This window comes from Canis lupus, chromosome 1, assembly GCF_003254725.2.
Source record: "Canis lupus dingo isolate Sandy chromosome 1, ASM325472v2, whole genome shotgun sequence".
NCBI lineage: Eukaryota > Metazoa > Chordata > Mammalia > Carnivora > Canidae > Canis > Canis lupus.
In genome coordinates this window covers 21,720,201-21,742,217 of record NC_064243.1, presented here as the reverse complement: position 1 = coordinate 21,742,217, position 22,017 = coordinate 21,720,201, and the positions used below count along the sequence as shown (strand labels likewise).

Genomic DNA, 22,017 nt, shown 5'->3' with positions numbered 1-22,017 from the left:
AAAGCAGTGATTCTTAGATAACTGTCAAAAGATAGTGTTTTGATTTTGAAGCAAGAACTGGGTTATTATATTCATTTGTGAGAAGTTAATTTTTGACATTCAGCATATTTCTAACAATTTTGCAGTTTGGAAGCCTACACCAGAAGTGTCCCAAATGGTATGGCAGGTTATTAATTTAGGCAACATCTTATGTAACGTTTCAGTAGTATAATGATAGAAGTGCCTACTTTCCGTCAGGTGCTAAGAGGGTCATTTTGAATGTGTTTTCTCTAATTCTGACAATAGCTGTATAAAAGAGGTATTACTATAAGTATTATTATTTCCATTTTATAAACAAAAACTCTGAAGGTCTAAAAGGCCCAAATATTTCACTCAGAAGGTATAGAAAGCTAATATAGCTTGTTAAAGAAGCACCTTCAAAGCTTAGGTCTGGAAAACAACCAAACTCATTGCTTCTGCTACTTTTTAAACTAGCTGATAAATAAAATAAGCTAATGTTTGCTTTTTAGAACACTACGACTTCTAACAAATAACGTGATGTATATAGAACATAGTGTTTCTAATTGATCACTGAGGACTCAAGAAAGCAATTTAAGGTGTCGTTACATAAGCAAATTATAAAAAACATCTTATTAGTCTGTTATTTTGACCTAGATATTGTTGACGCTGAGGTACTGTTGGAACACTGCAGAACATTTATATCAGGACTTCGTGACACTCTTATAAACCCAGTGATTGACTTTTAAGTGAGATTCATACACTCTTACCAGTTTGAAAATTAAAGGCGCCTTTTAGGTAGCTTCTTTAAAAAAAGGAAAATAAGTTGTGAGTGATTGCTGTCAAATAGTTTGTCTTTCACACCATCGAATAAATAGTATTTTCATAAAGACTACCTCATTCAGGGGAGCCCAGGATGGCAGGTGAGGGGCCAGGCCTGGGGGAAGGTGTATAGAGTAGTCCTAGGCAGGCATCACTGAGGTGGCTTCCTGTGATTCTCATCACCTTGGGATACTCATAGCACAAAGTAGCCTTCTTCCTCTTCCCCCTACTTTCTGCTCAGTATGGTAGGCTAATTCTTAAAAAGAGAGAGCTAAATTGAGAGAGAGAAAGAGATAGTTCACATACCGTAAATTCACCCCGAGAGTGCACTAGTCAGTGGTCTTTCGCACCGGCACCACTCTCTCATTCCCAAACATTTTCGCCATCCCCAAGGTAACCTTATACCCATTCACAGTCCTTCCCATTCACTCCTCCCATCCCCTGGCAAACACTAATCTACTTTCTGTCCATAGATTTGCCTATTCTGGACATTTCATGTGAGTGGAACCATACAATATTGACCTTTTGTGTCTGGCTTCTTTCACTTAGAGTAACATTTTTAAGGCACATGAGTATTTCACCGTGTATCAGTTCCTGGTTCCTTATCATGGCTGGGTAATACTCCACTGTATGCATGTTCCACTGTAGCACATTTTGTTTATCCATTCTTCGGTCAATGGACATTCGGGTTGTTTCCACTTTTGGCTATTCTAAGTAAAGCTGCTATGAATGTTTCTGTACAAGATTTTGTGTGGACATAAATTTTGTTTATCTTAGGTAGATAACTTCCATCTTTCCTCTCATTTTTCATTGCTTTTTTTCCCCAGCTTCAGGAATGCCCAGAACATTAGGAACTTTCACGTCTTCAACAGCTTGATAAACACCAAGCTGTTCACATCTCCCTAAATCTGATCTCCATTTGCCTGTCTTTTCCCAGAGCCACCCATTGGCCAGATGCACCCCCCACATGGCAGTGTCACTCCTCAGAAGAACAGCAACCTGCTTGTGATCATTGTGATCACCGTCGGCGTCATCACAGTGCTGGTGGTAGTGATCGTGGCTGTGATTTGCACCCGGCGCTCTTCAGCCCAGCAGAGAAAGTAGGTAACAGCTGGTTCCTAAGAGGAGAGAGGTCACTATTTGCTCTATCAGCTTCTTGAGTTATATTTTTGACAAGTCTCTTCCTGTGTCCTTTCACAATTCACCATATATTCTTTATCCTCTGACCTGAGCAAAACCTCTCCTTTTGTTGATTCTAGGACCGTAACTTGAGTGGGTGAGGGCTGGACTTGCAGACTTAATAATAGAACGCACCTGGAGACCCACTTGGCATTTCTGCTTGATTTTACTTCTCTGAGCCAGATTCTTCCTTCCAGTGGGGGCAGGTGTTACTTCAGCAACATTTAGAGACTGGACTTCTTCAGGTTCCAATTCACGGCCCTCTCTAGAGCTATGTGTCAAATGTTGGAGATGTGTGTTCCTCGAAAAGTATTTCCCCATTCTAGCCAGGAGGACTGCAGGCATTGAATCAATGCTTGTTGCAAGGATGACTACCAAATTCAGTGTAGTTACAATGCTGAGGAGTGTTTGGTTTGGAGATAGTAGTTAGAAGAGAAATTCTAGAAATTCCTGGCTGTGATTGATACTCAGAAATTAAACTTTCTGAGGGGTTTAAAAATGTTTTAATACTATGCAGTTCTAGGTGATAGCACATGCAGAGGACGATACATCAAAGTTTAGAATGGGAAGATGGTTTTAATTCAACTTATCCCCTTCCAGCAACATCCATAACCAGCATATTAACCTTGTGTCAACCGGTTGTGGGAATCAGCAATAATCTCCTGGTTTTTCTCTGCCTCTCTAGCACTTTTCAAATCTTGCCTGATATGTCCCTTTCAGCTGTACTTTCTCACTGAATTGGCTATAATAAGCTCTTCCCTTGATTCATTTTTTTCCCTTTGGCCTCAGGCATGGCGCCAGCTCTGAAAGCCTGAGGCATGGGCCTATAGATGGTTGGTTCAACAACTATATGCTACACATAGTGTCAGAGGAAGATTCTCTAACAAATAATTGTTCCTCTTCCCTTGCTAATATCTTAGTTTCTCTCTCCTTAAAAACCCTATGACCCAGTTTGCTGATCTGTATGAGATCTTCCAACCTTCTGAAGTGTTTAGAAATAGGATACAGAAAGATGTACAAACTGAAGAAAGTGGCATAGGAGTGTAGATGCAGTCTTTGCATTTAATTTATTTATATGGCAGGGCAAATTTTATATCTGGCTGCATTGATGAGACTGGCCTGTCTTCAAGCTGATGCCAGCTGGTGGGCTGATCCATTGTGCTTAACAAGAACCCAGGCCAACTGAGCTTAGCTGACTCTCATACTGGGAAGTCATAATTACCCACAGAACTTAAACACTTCTTCCAACTTAGTGAGGCTCTGGAGGGAGAGGAACTGTAACTGAGAAAGGCATCGAACAGCCTCTCGGTCGGGCCATCCCAGGAAAGGGACTGTGCAAACACAGAATGGTAGATGCCGGTGAGCCAGGGCTCTGAAGCAGAGTCACAAAGATTCGCATAAATGGAAGTAGGGAAGCCATCAAAACCAAACTTGGCCTATTTCATCGATGGCTTTAAAGACACGGATGCATTCACTAAACTAAGTTTAATTAACTAAACCATCTGTGTGTAGCAGGGGGTTTTGTTTGTTCCATTTTCATCCTTGTGAGATAATGTTGGAGGGTATTTAGTGACCTGACGAACTGGATTCCTGGGCATGTTGTGTCCTCATAGAGAAAATGCCAGTCTTCTCAAAATGCAAAAGTGGGATTTGATGCTATCTTGAGAAACTCCTAAATTGTCTTAAATCCCACGCTAAGCAATTTGTGAAGAGCTTGACGTTTTTATTTAAAAAGAGTAGAGGCTGAGACCTGGGTCTGACTCGTTTTTAAAATCAGGAAATGAATGAAAGAATAAATCACTCCATGAATGATTGGAAACCAAAGACAGTGAATTTATACCTTCATAGTGGTGCTGCCACTTTGATTTTTCCTCAGCTTCACCCAAAGTCCCTTCATATTTACTTGGCATATTCTCACAATTTTGTTTCATATATCTTTCTCCTACAACAGACCCATGGGCGTTCATCTCAGTCTCTTTGTTTGTATATGTTAACAGAGGAAAAAAAGAAAAAAATTTCTCCTTCAAGATATTCCTGAGTTTTAATTTAGCTTTTCTTGATTTCACTGAGGATCCTTCCTCCTGATACCAGTACCACTGAGTCTTTTTGAATGAATTAAGTGATGCAGATGAAAGCAAAATCAATTCCAATCTGAGGCAGAAATAATGCCCCGTATGGAACTCTCAGAAAAATGAGAGTTTAATATAATTAATAAAGTGAAATAGGAAACACATTCAAGGGCTTTCTTCAATATCTCTTTATCTGTTGGTGCTATAGAATGTAAATTGTGTTTCAGTGGGGCTCTTGAATTACATCCAGTGGATTTGAAACATATTTTTGTGTACTGTTGGTAACACTATATTCAAGTTAGTACCCACACATTTTATTCTATGGTTTATCATATTTATATTTATTTAATAAGGGTGTGGTTATCTAAAAAAAAAATGTGGTTATCTGATTGATTAACACCCCACTTGGTAAGATTTTATTTTTACAATGTAAAATCACTAACAAGTTAGAACCCAAGTTCTAGTTCTGATTCTCCACTTCTAGAATTAAATTAGTCGTGTTTAATTAAGCCTAAAGGAAGGCCTAATCCCTGAATGTCAGTTTCCTCAGTGAGAAATAGGGCTAAATACTTTCTATCATCTTTCTATCTTAAAACACTGAAATTCCCCATGGAGTACTATCAAATTATAAACTCATGTGGTAGCACTTAGCTTCAAATTAATATGAAATAAAAATAATTTTGCCTTTCTTTTTAGTTATTGATTTACATTTTTAGTACTTTGAAGAGAATCCCCTTACATATTTTGAATTAGTGAAATTATAGTAGAATATCATAATATAGGAAAAATATGCTGATGAAGTCTTAAATTATAGGGCTTCTGTACCTTTTAGGAAAGTAATAACATTTTCCTAGCCCAAATATAGAACATGTATCATGGTAAGTTAGAATGTATCTGTAGATACTAACGACAAACTATTTAACATTGAAAATATCCTGGAAATCTAGAACACATGGTTATCACATTTCTAAGGCAGTTACCTGGGTAGATAATCAACATGTCTGAATACATTAACTTTAAATATGTGAATAAAACTCAAAGTTCACATGATAGAGTCACCAGTTGAGTAAGCCTCTTATTTGATTTTAAAAGTATATGACAAAATAAATAAATAAATAATAAGGCAAGTTTTAAATATTAGTCCATATTCAAATTTTGACAAAATAATTATCTTCAGTCCTGACAATCAAATGTTTAAACTCTTAAATCTATTGTAGTTTAGGTTACTTTCACTCATTTTCAGATTTTTAACATTTTTTTAAACATTTTTATTGTTTTTCAGTATTCCACAGAGGCAACCCCTTAGATCTTCAATGTACCTTAATTCTACCACAGAAAATGTAGGTTTATTTGAATTTCTAGGACACATGTTCCCTGGGATTCCAATACAAGCTTTTTGTTTTTGTGGTTGTTGTTCTTTTGTTTATTTTTGCTTTTAATAGCAGTTTGGAGAATAAAAATAATCAATATAGAGAATTAGGAAGCTGGAAACCTTTGGGAAAGATTTGCAAGGAAGAAGTAGGGCAGGTACTTATTATACATCCCAATAGATTTTTTCCTGGTTACCTTGAATCATTCTTCACACTCCGTTCAGGGCTTTCTTTCTTTCTGAAGACTTCTGTAAATTCTCAGTGAAGCAAACTGCCCTTGCTTCAACCTCCTGTCAGATCTTGGGTGCTTTCTATCTGATCAGGAAAATTAGTACAGAGCTATTTGCCTGCTTCCTATAAACAACTTGAGCAGAGGATGCCTTGAGCAGAAGGGGATTTAATAATTTATTACAATATGGCAAAATAATCTATGAGATGAGAGTAGTATTTTAGAACTTCAAAGGGCAGGGTCTTGAATAAAACGGTTACTAACCCAATGTTGGTGTTTATACCTTCACATCCCAAGCATATTAATTAAAAGTGAAAAGGAAGCAAACTTCTCTTATAGCAATAGGTTAGGTGCAAAGTAAGAAACAGAGAGGCCAATAAAGAATCAGAGAATCTTGCAAAAAATCCTTCCAAGGTGATAATGAAAAATTCTTATTATTTAATTCAGGTTATTAGTATGTGCTTAGGATGGGATCTGCATGATACAAAGTAACGAATCTGATTAATGTTAACTCGGGAGCTAAAGATTTTTCTACAATTTCTCACAACTTCTAGATAGTATTAAAAATGTTTCTGTTGGAGCTAAGGCCTCCTATGATTTGGTCCCTTTACTTTTTCAGCTTTTACCAACTGCCAGTCCCTGGGCCTGCTCCTTACTCCAACAATGCAGAAATTCACAGTAGCCATGCCATTTTTCACTCATTTATCAACTCCCACTGTCTCACCTGTATTTGCATTTCTAGTGCTTAGCAAATTTCTTGACACACACTCAGTATTCAGTAAATGTTCAATGAATAAGTGTTCTAAGACAATGGGTGATGTTGGACAAGTGAAAGAGACAGAATTTGCTCCAGTATCACTGGAGGAAACCAATTCCCATGCTGGGAGCCTCTTGCCAGTTCAGGAAGACAGGCAGTAATCAGTGCAAGGTGAATGGTAAAGAAAGAGACGAGGAAAGGGACTTCGATATGCTCAGATTACACTGACCTAACATGGTCAGGAAGGCTTCCTGAAGAACAGAGGCTTGAAGAAAATCTTTAAGAGTAAGTGGTTTGTAAGTAAACTGGATTGTGAAGGCGTTCTGGGCAAAGTACGATGAGATAGATTGGGGGGGGGGGGGGATAGAGAAACAGAGAAAGAGAATAACAAAAGAGAGAGAAAGAGAGAGATAGAGAACAAAAATCACCAGCACTTGATTATGGTGTGAGAGCCTTTATGAAAAAATTCACGGTGTAGGAAGAGACCTTCCATCCCACAGCTGGTTTTGGAAGCTGAAAGATTACTGATACTTGTGAGAAAAGATGCATGTAGTAAGGGATAAACATGTGACATATTCCCAATCTAATACAAAAGCTAAGTTTAACCTAAAAACAAACAAAACCAAATTCACTAAGACAGTGTTTCTCAAACTTAAGAATCCTATCCTATTTCCCCCTTTTTTTTTAATTTTATTTATTTATGATAGTCACAGAGAGAGAGAGAGAGGCAGAGACATAGGCAGAGGGAGATAGCAGGCTCCATGCACCGGGAGCCCGACGTGGGATTCGATCCCGGGTCTCCAGGATCATGCCCTGAGCCAAAGGCAGGCGCTAAACAGCTGCGCCACCCAGGGTTCCCTCCTATTTCCCTTGAGGGCGGTTAAAACACAGACTGCTGGGCCTGTCCCTCTCACAATGCCCCCCCCCACACACACACACACACATACACGTGTGCAAGTTTCTGATCTGGGGCGGAGACTGAGAACATGCATTTCTAACAGATTCTCAGGAGATGCTGATGCTGGGACCGTATTTCAGGATCCATTGCATTGGATTCATCTGCACACAGATTTTAAAGATTCCATTGGTGAGACAGAGGAACTAGGGAACCACAGTGGGCAGCAGTCATTATGTCAGAGAACCAGCAGATGGACAGAAGGCTGAGATGACAATGTTCCTGCAGGTTTTAAGACAAATTTCAGGCAATTTAGTTGTGAGCAGATGTCAGTTTTATTACAAACCTGCTACATGGGCGGCTGGTCTACCACCAGCAGGGAAGGGAGGCCTCTCCAAGGTCAAAGATTTATCTCTTGATAAGAGACATTATAGAAAACAAAAGCAGTTAGTAGACAGTTTTTTTGTAGAATATATACAAAAAGAAAATAAAATTTGTTTAGAATCTTTAGATTCTTGACTGACCATGAGTGGATGAGTAGCTTCTCAGAAAAAGTCTTGATCTGATTAAAATCCATCATAAAAATGTAGATGCATTTTATCAGAAATGATAAATTTTTTTCCCATATGGAGGTTATAAGTCACAACATACAAAAATTCTCTACCTCAGTCAGGTGGAATTTTTTTTAATAAGACACATCTGGCACTGAGGTTATAGGGGCTGATGAATGAATGAGTTATGTGTGTAAACAAGAGGAAACCAAAATTCATAATTTATTTTTTAGTTTCAGAAATTATTTGACATATTTTCCCCCACAGGCTATTTAAATGTTGAGTTATTATGAAAAGGTTGACTTTCTTATCCTGGATTTGGGAACTGGAACGTCTCTCTAGGCAGTCTTGTAGGCACTGGGATTAAAAAGTTATTTAGCATTTTGATTTGTTAGAAAGATAACAGGGTGAAATCTCCAAGTGCAAAAATAACATTAAATTGTTTTATGAAGTTACCAGGGGTAGCTTACCTAGAGAGCTGCGCATGACTTGCAGATTGCTTCCTGTGCCCAGGTGAAGTGTAAGGAAATGAATTCAGGGAATGGATGGTTGGCACACAGTTATTATTTTAGACACAGGAAAATGGTCTAAGGGTTTTTACAGACCAGTTGTCCAGAGACAGTGTGAGACCCCTGCCAGAAAGTCAGCAAAATGTAGGTAGTTATAGGGAAAACATTAGAACAGAAAATATTATTTCTCTACTAAGCTACTCAACAAATATCAAGTCTGGCATTCCTTGTCTCCAATCCTTATCGGCATGCTTCAAAAAAGACCAAAAAATGTATAAAACAGTCAAAACAAAGCAAGTCACACCCCTAAACCTTTATTAATTGCCCAATATGAGTAAAGGTCTTTCAGCATTGGAAGATAAAGCCACTCTCCATGGCCTTGTACGAGTCACAAAGAGTGTTCACTGAAGTGGCTTGTTTGAACCATTTAGCCCCCGTGAATACAGTTATCCTCATAAACCATAAGTTTCAAGTGAAGAAGTAAAAGGCAGTTACTTCTCTGGGGTTCTATCAGAGGTTATATTTTAACGATCTGAATTCTGTCTTAGAAGAGACTTTATTACCCTAAACAAATAGAAGCTACAAGTGGAGATTTTTTAAGAGGTAGAACCATAAAGCAGAGGCAGAAAACTTTCTGAAAAGGGGCAAATAGTAAATATTTGAGGTTTCGTGAGACATGTGGGACATACAGTCTCTGTTACAACTACTCAACACTCTGCACTGTGAAAACAAATGAGCTCAGTAGGATTCCAATAAGATTTTATTTACAAAATCAGGCTGTGGGCAGATCTGGTCTACAGGCCATAGTTTACTGACGCTTACTGCACAGAATGGCTGGCGTTGAGTGCCAGGCCTACTTTACTTAGCATGTAGGGAACATTTGTATCTCACTAGCCCCCAAAAGAGACTACCCCTGAAAAAATGAATTTATGATTGCAAAATTCTTATTGAGGGAAATAGGAGACATTTGAAGCACCCCTCTAAACTGTGTTTTTCTCTCTTCAAAGGATGGGTCTTAATTGTGTTTGCATCCAGATACTTAGTGACTCCAAGGCACAAGTGCTTTATTCTCCTTAGAATGTCCTCATGCTGCCTTTTGTCTCCAAATAGCACATTAAATTGTGCAGCTGAGCTATAGACTTTCTTCTAAACCCTAATCTTGGCTGGCACAAATTCTGGCCTTTTGTATTTCTATTTGCCTTTTCAGAGCAGCTCCTTCATTTATCTCCTAAGCAGATGTTGCCGTCAAGTACCTTATGACTAGCTCCAAAGATTGGCATATGGCTCCATCTAACCCACTGTCACCTTGTGTGAGAATTTGTAGCCGGTGAAGCTAGATTCAGGCACTCTCTGGCAGGCAGCCAGGGCCCTGGGGATTCAGCACCACTGCTCCTATAATGTGGTGAAGCTCCGGGGGAGAGGACGAAAGGCAGCCAAGACATGCCTGCCAATTCTTGGATTTCATGGGTTCCCCCCTGGGAGCACTCTTGTGTCCTTTCCTGCTTCTAACTTGAATTGACTGAGAAAAGAGAGGAAAGACCGTTGAATAGAGGCACTCACATTCACCTTCTAATTTTTTGTTCCATAGGAAACGGGCCACTCACAGTGTTGGCAAGAGGAAGGGCAGCCAGAAGGACCTCAGGCCTCCTGATCTTTGGATACATCATGAAGAAATGGAGATGAAAAATATTGAGAAGCCATCGGGTACTGACCCTACAGGAAGGGACTCTCCCATCCAAAGTTGCCAAGACCTCACACCAGTCAGCCACAGCCAGTCAGAAACTCAACTGGGGAGCAAAAGCACCTCTCATTCAGGTAACTCTCTCCTCTTGGGCATCAGGACAACTCTCCCCTCCAATTCTGAATTCCAAAAAGGACATCCCCACTCTCTCTCTGATGGAGGCATCCTTCCTTTCAATCTGCGGGTCACTTACCAGCAGTTAAAATAATCTGATGTAAATTTGGTTGAGTAACTAGTTTCTTTTCCATCGTCCTATTACCTGCCTTTTATCATTGAAATGCTTTTTAAAACTTTCAGGAGGTAACAGCTGGTACGCTTGGGAAATACTGAAATGTAAAAGCCAAATTAATTTATTGCTTTTTGTTAAATCTTGAATGAAAGTCTTATCAAATGCTATTTGAAACTATTTGTACATTTTTTAATTCCTTGTGTCTATGGATAATTGTAAGTTGATTTTTAAATTCACTCTGTTTCTTGCGTTAAACAAAATCACATTAGGGACACGTGACTTATGAAAATATTGACTCTTCTGTTACTTTGGGCTTGATTGCTGTGAACATCAACTTTTATCCCCATGCAATCACATTATATGACCACTAGCCTAGTTTGGTGGAGTCTATGTGCAGGCTCTGTTGATACGCAAAGTGGTCAGAAGCAGAAAGCCTACCATTTGGTGAATAGTTGCAGAACAAGCCATGTCCAGGAATAACTAAGAAATCTAGAAAGTGCCTGTAAGATATTCCACTTTCTCTTGGTCCTCGAATTTTAAAAATGTTTATGGGAAGCCAAACAATGAACCAAGTATTCTCATCAACACACACACATACCCCTCGTGGTCTACTCATAATGTGTTTGTAGGAGGGGTAGCTGTTGTTTTTAAACCGAATTAAAATATTTTAGTTATTTGAATGTGTAACTGGTTTACTAGACTTTCTCAGCTTCCAATTGTTTAAATAAGGAGCTCACTTTTTAACCACGAGTTGAGTATTTTTTTCCAGCTCTTAAATAATATCTCAAACAGATTCCCTAACCTTTCCATCATTTTCAGTAAACTACATTCTAGTCCTATTAAGAACTGCACTCTGAAGCTAAAGTTTCTCCTTCCCTTACGGCCAGCTGGACTTTGGGCTCTGAGGACTGGGATCTTAATCTGTTGTTTAAGGCCTCCAGGACCCTGGAAGGAAATGGAGTGGTGGGGGTGGGGCAGAAGGAGGGGCACAGTCTGTTTCAGAAACTCCTTTACTTATTCCTCCTACCCACCTGTTCTTCCTGGCTGTGTAGGAGGACAGGGAGGGGGGATGAAGAGGTGAGAGGCAGGGAGGGAGGAGAGAAAGGATAGTTGGTAGTTTGACGCTGGTTTTTGGGCAGATGGGCTGTCCTCCTGTGACATCCAAATTCTGGGTCCCTTGTGAAGCACAAGTATGAGTTCTTTTTGAGACCCTGTGGGATTTTCTTCCACTGGCCCATTACGTGAGGTGAGGTATCAAGTCTAGGCTTACCCCACTCCTACCAGGCACAGCTCTGCCAACCTCACTCTCCTCGGACAGGCCAGCTACAGTTGAGTGAATTCCAGGGAAAGGACTCAAGCTTGAGCGACTTTCCCAGGGACCTCTTGACCCCAGACCGAATGATGAAAGAGATTGTACTCCAGTCCTGGGCCCTCTTTCAATTTTGCTCTTCTTAAATAACCTCTTCCTCTGTTTAAATAGACACAGAGTAGACCAGCAAGCCCGCTGCCTGAGCGAACTAATACCTAGAGAATGAATGGAGGGCAGATCTTTTTTTGCAGGAGCCTCCACACTCTACAGATGTTTATTCTGACAGTTTGGATTCCTAGGGGGCATCAGGAGGACAGCACACCTCCGCCTCCCACTGCAGAGGATAGAATTACCTCTCAGCCCTTAAAGGTTTTACCAATTATTTCTAGGATTTCTCCTTCCTTACATTTCCCTTTATCTTTTACACACTGAAATGACATTTGGGGGCAGCCAGAGTACTTGGGATCATTTAATAAGTCCTGGGAGAAGCTTAACTGCAAACAATGGCTGTTTTCCTTAGAATAAGAGGATACTTGTGCTTATTTGTTTTTAATTTAAAGACCTACTTGTCAACTCTATAGTAGAAGAAAAGTAGTACTCAAAATCCTGCTAGTTATATTTTACATCATATCTAGTGTTCTCTGCAGTCTCCTGGCAGGTAAAAGAACAAAGATCCATGTCAATGAATAGTATACTCTTAAATGTTCTGGTCTACTAGGAAACTTTTAAAATATTTTTACATTTGAGGTAGACTTTCTCCTTTTGTGGATTATTTTAGGTCAATCCTAGGAGACTTATTCCCCTCCTCTCTTTTGTAAAGTCTTCTCAAATATTCAACTTCCCACAAAGACTTTGTGGCAGCAACTGGAGTCATAACTTTCTGGAAAATACTATTTATTTTTGTACTTAGAGGAGATTCAAAGTTTTTTGTGCCATAGTGGTATAATTTGCTCAGTTTTATTGTCCTACATGGTTCTGTGTAGTTTTTTGGAAGATGTGTGAACAGTTTCAGATGTAGACAGCTCTCATCGTCTTAGCGACATAGAACTTTCCCCCAGCATTTTTTTTTAATTTTGAATTCTATTACCTACTATTTCAATTAAAAAAATACATGTGTGTAATCTTAAAAGACAGAGAATAGCACAAAAAGTTGTGAAAATAACACCCAAAGAAATCAAAAGTATGTTTGCCTTTTCACCATCCCCAAATTCCTTATCCCTTTCTTCAAAGGAAGGCAATGTTAAGAATTCTGTGTGTAACCTTTCTCTACAGATATATATGCATGCACATTCATGCAGATATATAAACACACATATACATATGTAATATACAGATATATAACACATATATACAGATATATATTTACATTTATATATTTATGTGCACACACAGAAATGCGCATATACACAATATGCTTTCATATGCATACTACACAAATGAGCACATAGGATGCTATTCAGAACTTCAGTTTGTTGTTCTCAACATATATTTTATTAACATTTAAATCTATACATATAATTCTTTCTTCTTATTATTATTTTTAAAGATTTTATTTATTTATCATGAGAAACACAGAGAGAGAGGCAGAGACACAGGCAGAGGGAGAAGCAGGCTCCATGCAGGGAGCCCGATGCGGGACTCGATCCCCGGACTTCAAGATCATGCCCTGGGCTGAAGGCGGCACTAAACCACTGAGCTGCCCAGGCTGCCCCCTTTCTTATTATTTTTAAAGATTCTGTAGTATGGTGTTTAATGGAATCATAATGAATGTATAATAAATATGCCTGGCCTTACTTTTGAAAAATATAGTTTATCCCTTGTGTTTTTATAATAAGATATAATGCCCTTGGGCCTTAAGTACTAGTTGCATAAGTTGTGGTAAATTCATACAATTGGATATTTATGGAACTGTTAAAAATGCTAAAAGTGAGGCACCTGGGTGTCTCCGTTAGTAGAGCATGTGACTCTTGATCTCAGGGTCATGAGTTCAAGCCCCACATTCAGCATACAATATACTTAAAAAAAACTAAATAAATAGAATAGGTGCTGCTTGTGAGTATAGAAGTATGACTGTTTTTAAATAAATGAAAATTATAAAACTGACTTGACAGAGAAATATGTTCATATTATTTGCCCAAGAAGGTAACAAAAGAGTATGTGTGGGAAAATGTCACTTTAGTACAAAATATGTATGTTAATATATACCTTCTCACTTTTACATATCACACATAGACAAACTTTGCCAAAGAACAAAATATACATAATGGTTCTTTCTGAATAACCAGGTTATGGTAAGTTTTATCATATTAGAGTTTGTGCAATGAGACTATATTGATTGGGTAATAAAAAATAGATATAATTATTTAAAATATCAATAAAGAGAAAGAGGCACCGGCATGCCTAGCTAGAAAGTATGTCAAGTATTGCGTCAATGAAGACGTGTCTCTCAGGAGTATTGTTCTTCTCCTAGGTCAAGACACTGAAGAAGCAGGGAGTTCCATGTCCACTCTGGAAAGGTCACTGGCTGCACGTAGAGCCACTCGAGCCAAGCTTATGATTCCTATGGATGCCCAGTCCAACAATCCTGGTGGGTAAAGATTGGTACCACAGTGAAGACATGAAATGTTTTCTGTTTTCATCTTTTCTGTATCAAATTAGCAAAAATATTTAGAGTTTTCTCTGTACTTTCTGGGTAACTAAACAAAATGAAAAATGGCTAAAACTATATCATTTATAGTTTGAAGTCAGATTTCTACTTATTGTATTTGTTGTATGCAGTCCAGTGGACTGTCTGTTGCAAGACAGATAGCTACATAGTTAAGGAATCATAAAAAATATGAATTGAAGAGCTGAAACTTCTGTCACTCTTATTGGTCTCAGTCTAATGATCACATCTTCATAGCTTTCTTTTTTTTTTTTTCTTCATAGCTTTCTTATGTGTGCTTTTTTAATAGGTCCAATTTCCAGATTTAAATAATCTAGTACCCTTGAAGCAAGTGTTCACAGATATCCACTTACTACCCTCTTCTTGTCAAAGGTTGCTGTCATATTCCCACATTAACTGAAGATATTAGCACACCTGGGGTCACTTCCTTTCCAATTACCTCTATGATTAATCTTGGCAATTATAATATCCATGCAGGTAATTCATCCAGTGCCTTAGACTGTTTAGTTCCTTTATGGTACCTGCAATGATATTGGCTCCTTCCCACCTCAATTCATCAATTCACACTGTGTCACCCACTAAAGCAATCACTGTAACCCCTCAAACCTCAGTTCCTATCATCCCTTTTTCTATGACTTTGTTTCTTTCCTGCTCACCTATTCTATTGCCTCCTTGCTAACAATTCGTCAATCCCACCAAGACCTCCAATCCATTAACTCTGCTACCTTCCCACTGTCCCTCATTTGCCTCATGTCCTCCAAACTCAACTGAGAATTCAGAGTCATTTATCATCTCAGTCCCTTGCAAACACTCTCATCTCCCCTGGTCTTCCTTTCCCATTGTATGAAAGAAAGAAAGAAAGAAAGAAAGAAAGAAAGAAAGAAAGAAAGAAAGAAAGAAAGAAGGAAGGAAGGAAGGAAGGAAGGAAGGAAGGAAGGAAGGAAGGAAGGAAGGAAGGAAGGAAAAGAGAGAGAGAGAAAGAAAGAAAAAGAAAACCTCAACCCTGATTATATTAGCTCCATTACCAGTTCTTACCATGTACCCTAACAGCTGGTTTTATCTTGAAAAAAACACATGACTTGCTTGGTGAGCCTTAATTATATTAGCTCCAACCCTGATTATATTAGCTCCACTACCAGTTCTTACCATGTACCCTAACAGCTGGTTTTATCTGGAAAAAAAACACATGACTTGCTTGGTGAGCCTTAATGACCACAAATCTAAGGCAAACAAGCAGCCATGTTTCTGGAAATGCTACTCATTTCTCTAGTTATTCATTGTTTCAGTTTTTTAAATGAATGTCTTATATCTATTATATTACCAAGAAGAGAGAAACACTGAGAAATGGCATCCTTACTCTTCCATCAAATCTATTTGATGTGTTTGTGCTCATATCTGAAGCCAGCTCTTTCCTCTGTTGTCATCCTTTCTCATCCACTTGGGGACCCTTGTAATTATCCCTTCCCTGGCCTGCATAATCCATTTTCTCTCTTCATAGATACTCTAATGGGCATACAAGCATTCTATCACAACCGTTGTTTCCAAACACTCTCATTGGACCACTTTCCCCTCCAACTAAAGCTTATCCCTCTCCCTTCCTGAAAAGCTCTTTTAAAATGTGTTATACAAAAAAAATAAAATAAAATAAAAATGTGTTATACCCACTTTTTCCTTTTTGTAATCTTTGTAATCTTCCTTATTAGTTTGAATGATATTTCACAGTTTCGCTCCACTGAAACCACGGTTGTAAGGTGATCGATAATCTCCACATTGCCAAAATAATTCATCAATTTTCAGATGCTTAGCAAAATTTGACATAGCTTCTCACTTTTTTTTTTTTTTAACTAAAACACTTTCTTCACTTGATTTACGGCATACTGAATGTTCCTGGTTTTCATCCTATCCTACTGGCTGCTCTTTCTCAATACCTTTTACTTATTCCTCCCCTTCCTCCCAATCTCTGAGTCAGGGAGTGCCCCAAAGGCTCAGTCTTCAAGCTTTTCTCTTCTGCCTACCTTGCTGTTTTGATGATGTCATTTGGTTCCGATGAACTTAATGCCAATTAATTTTTTTTTCATCTAAATGTTGATAAATCTCAAATTTTATCTCTAACTTAATCTCTTCTCAGAATCCATATCAACATTAATATCAACCATTGACTCCATTTCTCCATATGGCTGTGTAAGAGACAAGTCAGCTATGTTCAGAATGGAAATCCTGCTTCTCATTATTCCCTTTCCCCACCTCCAAACTTGACCCTCCTACTGTTTTCCCCATTTCAATAAGTGGCACCACAGTTCATCCACTCTTTTCAAAACTCTAGTTTCATGATCTTTTATCCAAATTTCATTACATCCCAAATTTAGTCTTTCATCAATCCTATAGTTCTTGCTAATAATACCTGTTGAAAATCCAGCCACTCCTTCCCATCTCTACTGCTCTGTCCTAAGCTATGGCCACCACCAGCTGTTTCAGAATATAAACTATAGCTCTAAGCTTGTAACTAGTCTCTTTTCTTTGGCTCTTTCCCCTATGGTAAGAACAGCCTTTCAACGTGTGAATTAGATCATGTTACTCCTCTTGACTTCCCATCACATGTAGAATGAAATCCATGATTTTCCTTATTTTCCTTGTCCTACAAGGCCCCAGGTGATAAAGCCTCTGGGCATGTCCCTCATTCCATCTCCTGCAATTACTCTTATCCGTTTCAGCCTGATAGCCTTCCTCTAATGCATGTGAATGACACACATTCAAAGTCAAGGACTTTCACTTGCTGTTCCCTTTCCCTGGAATTTCTTTTCATAGATATTTACATGCCTTTTTCTTAATTTCATTCAAGTCTGTGTTCAGTGGCTACCATCACAGTTCTTCCATAACCATTGTCTAACACAGCACTTTTGGTCACTCTCTCCTCTATTCTGTTCCATTTTTCTTTATTAATGTGCATGGCCATCCTGCTTGCATCTCTGTGTTTATTTATTATGTTTCTCATATTGTAATTTCTATGAGGGTAAAGATTTTGCCTCTTTGATCATCTCATATCCTCAATGCTCAGAACAGAGCCTGATGCAATTGATAAGCTCCAATGGAGACAACTTAGGTGAATTAATGGTTGCTTCTTTCTGCTTTACTATATGTCACGTTCCCTCCATGTTCTAATACAGCTCTCAGTTTTACTCTACTAAGTATAAAACTCTTATGGCATTTATGATGAATTCCAACTGTTCAACTCATGGGTTAGATATAATTAGTATTCCTATTTCACTAATAAGAGAACTGAGGCTTAGGGAGTTTAAATACCTAGGTTTTAGTCATCCCACAACTAAGTAGCAGAACCAAAATTTGGACTCAGAACGTCTGGTTTCAGAGTTCTGAGACCCTAATCACTCAGCTCCCTGCTGTGGTACTTTGTGAAGACACTGTCCTTCTCTCATTCTTTTTACTACACACTGAGCTGCCTCTCTTTTCCCCTTCAGCTACTTTCCTCTTGTAACAAAGTTATTTCTATCTGGACCTATCTTCTAGAGTTTTCTTCTTAAAAATCATTGTCCTTCATGTGTCAACTCTACTCAAATTAAAAAAAAAAAAATCATCTGGGCAGGCCGGCTGGCTCAGCAGTTTAGCACCACCTTGAGCCCAGGGTGTGGTCCTAGAGTCCCAGGATTGAGTCCCACATCGGGCTCCCTGCATGGAGCCTGCTTCTTCCTCTGCCCGTGTCTCTGCCTCTCTCTCTCTCTCTCTCTCTCTCTCTGTGTGTCTCTCATGAATAAATAAATATAATCTTTTTAAAAAATCATCTGTGGATTTGCATTCTATGTATAACTTCTTTATCCAATAAATCCCATATCTTATTGATATGATTTTTCTTCCAAAATATCTTTTCAATGCCTGGCCACCTTCCTATTCCCTAGAGTCATATTTTAATTTTCTTCTTTATTCTATTTCTTTATTCTATTTCTCTATTTCTTCTTTATTCTATTCTATTTATTCTTCTACCTCACACCTGAACTGTCAAAATAGCTTCATAATGAGTCTTAGTCCCTTCTAGCATCTTCCAGACTCCCACGCATCCTGCTTATCAGATGTCTTCCGAAAACAACTTAATATCGCATTTGTTCCATAAATTTCTCCAAAGGCTCCCCACTGTTTACCAAGAAAAAAACAACTAAAAACCACTGAGCATCTTACATCTGAGACTACATTTCTAGTTTCCTATTCTTATGCTTAGGTGGATGGATGGATAGATGGATGGATGAATAGATGATGGATAGATAGATAGATAGATAGATAGATAGATAGATGATAGATAAGTAGATAGATGATGATGATGATAGATAGATGAATAGATAGATAGATGATAGATAGATAGATGAGATATAGAGATATATCCAAGACTCCTGCCAGGCTAGACTAATTGCCAGTCCATAACTATACATTGCCCTTTCTTTGTTTTTCCCTCTGGACTTATCTCTCCTTTTGGAATCACTCAGTGGCTATCTCTGCCTAACAAAGTTGTATGCATCAATTTCAAAGTTACGCTCTAATGAATTCTTTCTTTTCTGAATCTTGTATCCAGAAATGATGGCTTCCTTTCTCATGTTTGAATAGCATTTCTCTCTACTACATTTGTGGCATTAATTACACATAGTACTACCTCATATGCTTAGGTATTCTAGACCAAGCCTTTCCTCTTCTAACAGGTTGTGAATTACTTCATGAAGGGGAGGGAATGTATCCAATTCATCTTCACATTCATACATTGTATGGCTCAATACTAGCACAAAATTGGTGCTTGCTAAATATCTGTCAAATGACTGAATGAATAAGCAAATGCATTATAAGAATGCCTTGTATTTGTAATATACCAGTATGGGACTTCTTAAAAAAAAAATCAGTTATGGTTAAAATAACTCCTAATCAGATTTAATGGCATATTAAGGACAGTTAAAATTGTTTTCATTAACTAGGAAAAGAAATAATGAGCTTAGAAAGAAAGAAAAATGAAATGAAATCTAACAAATATGGAGAATTTCTGAATATTATATCCATTTGCTAAATACTTTGCTAATTACTATTTCATTAAATCCTCATAATATTATTATGTGGTGAGATTATCTCGATCTTTACAGATAGCAAACAAAAACTCACACAGCTTACTGACTTGACTTACTCTTAGGACACACCTAGGCAACCTCTTAACTTCTATGATATACAGTTTTTCCAAGGACAAAGATGCCTTGCATGCCTTGTATTATTTATGTCCTTTCTTTAAAAATATTTTTTTGACAGTAGCATCTCCAATCTACAAACATTAAGACTAAGGTTCTGAGAGTATGAACCCCAAACCCGTGCTCATCTCTGGCCACACCAGCCTGAAGGTGCCTGACTCGTACCAAACCTGTGCTTGATCTGGCGATCACTTTGTGCTGCCTTATGTTGTCACCTGGAGCTCTGAGTTGCTCTTTTTTATTGCCTAAAACAACAATCCTAACAGTCCTTTGTAGTGAGTGTCTAACTCTACAGGAATGGGGGCCCTCAGATGACCAGCAATTAATTTCGCTGTTATTTTAAAAATTATTATATGTTGCAGGTACATTATTTTAAACAGTTAAATATTTTTACATAAGGATGCTCTGACCCAGCAATCCCATCCTTATACCTATTTTGCTCTTGGGTATATACCCAGCAGAAATGTACAATACGTCCAGTAAAAGACACATACAAGAATGCGTGTGGCAATAGTGCTCCTCATATCAGATCTTCATTACATTGTAACATATTCACACGGTGGAAAGCCATGCAGTAATGAAAATGTAGGAACTAAAATGCCACAAACGATAGGGAGGATCTCAGAGATAAAAGATTGTTAAGACAGAAACCTAACACATCTGTGTCATTCAACTTACGTAAAATTTAAAAGCAGGCAAAATAGTCTAGGGGGTTAGAATTCTGAATGAGGTTACTCTAGATGGGAGGCAATTAGTGGCCAGAAAAGACCATGGGGGCAAGTTCTGATAATGTCCTATTTCATGCCCTGGATGATGGTTACAAAGCATTTCACTGAGCACTTCTTCGAATATTCTAGTTTTCAATATGTGTGTTACACTTAAATAAAATTTCAATAAGAAATGAAGAGTTGATAGAAAATATATCTTTTGAATTAACTTTGTCATATTATATTCTTTGTCATCTCCAGGCTCTGTGTTGGTAAAACTATCTAAAGAAAGAAAATGATTTCAACATGTAATCAAAGTTGATTTTGAAATAAATTCTTAAGCTTTCTGATAAATAAAATAAGCTCTTTGCAACTGACGTGCTTGATATGCCTTAGATGGCTCTGCTGAACAAATTGTAGACCTGTATCTTGGCAGAGCAATGCTTTCATGTAGAACAGTAGATAGATTTTCTGATGGCCCCACTTGCAGTTATTTAGATTTATCAAGTCTTATCTATTGAGTCTTGTATAAACCCCATCATAGCACCATGCTGATTTCTAGTCACGTGTATGAAGATGTTTGCTGTTCCACTTAAGAATCATTAGTTTTGTAAGACTATTTTTCCTCTCTTCCTTGACATTTCTCATCATGCTCTATAAAATGTAAATTAGAAGATCAAATATAGACTATCTGAAGTGCTTCTTCGTTCTTAAAATCCATGGGGAAATGTATTTAATTTCATTGGAGTGCAAAATCTGTTTATTTGTCTAAGATTTGTGAACTTATAGGTTGAAAACATTATGTGGCATATGTTGCTCCTCACCCCTGAACACATTTCACAGCTAAGTAAGCTAATGCTTTTGAGAAACAGACCAGCTCAGAGCACAGGCAGGAGAACCCAGGTATTTTGATTTTCTGATCCAGTGTGCTTTGTTGTAAAATGGAGGCAAAGGCTGACTATTTTTACAATGGCCAAAGAATTATACTAAAAATGAAATTACTTATAAGAAATCAGAAGCATCAAGTATAACTTTCCTGAATTTGTATGTAAGAGTCAGATGCTGGGTTTCCAGGAATCAGACACCAACACAGAGTTTTGAATACAGGCAATTTATTAGCAAATGCTTTCTGGAATAACACCTGTGAGGGTAAGGGATGCAGGGCTTGGAAGAGGGAGAGATCAAACTGTTGGTGCAAAGGGGGCTTCAGCTGACCCTACAGCTTGTCCTGGTGCAGGATCTTCCTTCAGAGTTGTTCCCAAAAGAGGCTGGTGTAATCTTGGATGAGCAACTTCTTTGGCTGAGAGCAATCCTGGAAAGATGTAGATTGACTTATATTTCTAGTTATTTTATTACTTGATGGAACATAAGTATCTGTTTGACCTTGGATCCCCTTTTCATTTTCAGCCTGTGTTTTCAACTGGAAAATGCAGGAGGAGAGGACAGGAATCAGAACTGGGAGGGATATAGATTGAAGCAGATGACTCTCAAGATCGCATTAGTTAGAAAATTCTGATAATTTAATGTACGAGAGTTCGTTAGCAGAATTCTCTTGAATTTCCTTTTTTTTTTTTTTTTCTGTTTCCCTGTACCTCTTTGAGGGGTGGAGGGGGAACATAAATAACATCAGCTTTTAAAGGAAAAAAGAGGTCTCAGAAAAGTAGCCCAAAGCATTTAGTAGAAAAAGTGAGGCAAAGGAAGTCATACAGTTTTGCTTTTGTGATAGCTTAGGAACTGCTTATGACCACTGGTTTGGGGCT

At 38.2% G+C, this 22,017-nt stretch overlaps 1 protein-coding gene across 5 annotated transcripts in view; it reads left to right on the top strand.

Moving 5' to 3' along the window:
• DCC (DCC netrin 1 receptor) overlaps nucleotides 1-22,017 on the top strand; it is a 1,086,886-nt gene that overhangs the window by 1,013,313 nt on the left and 51,556 nt on the right. For all 5 annotated transcript variants that reach the window (XM_035700550.2, XM_035700549.2, XM_025422244.3 and 2 more), the window contains 3 exons: nucleotides 1,757-1,919; nucleotides 9,967-10,193; nucleotides 14,128-14,244. In XM_035700550.2, the coding sequence (XP_035556443.1) occupies nucleotides 1,757-1,919; nucleotides 9,967-10,193; nucleotides 14,128-14,244 (507 nt within the window). The remainder of the gene's footprint in view (nucleotides 1-1,756; nucleotides 1,920-9,966; nucleotides 10,194-14,127; nucleotides 14,245-22,017) is intronic.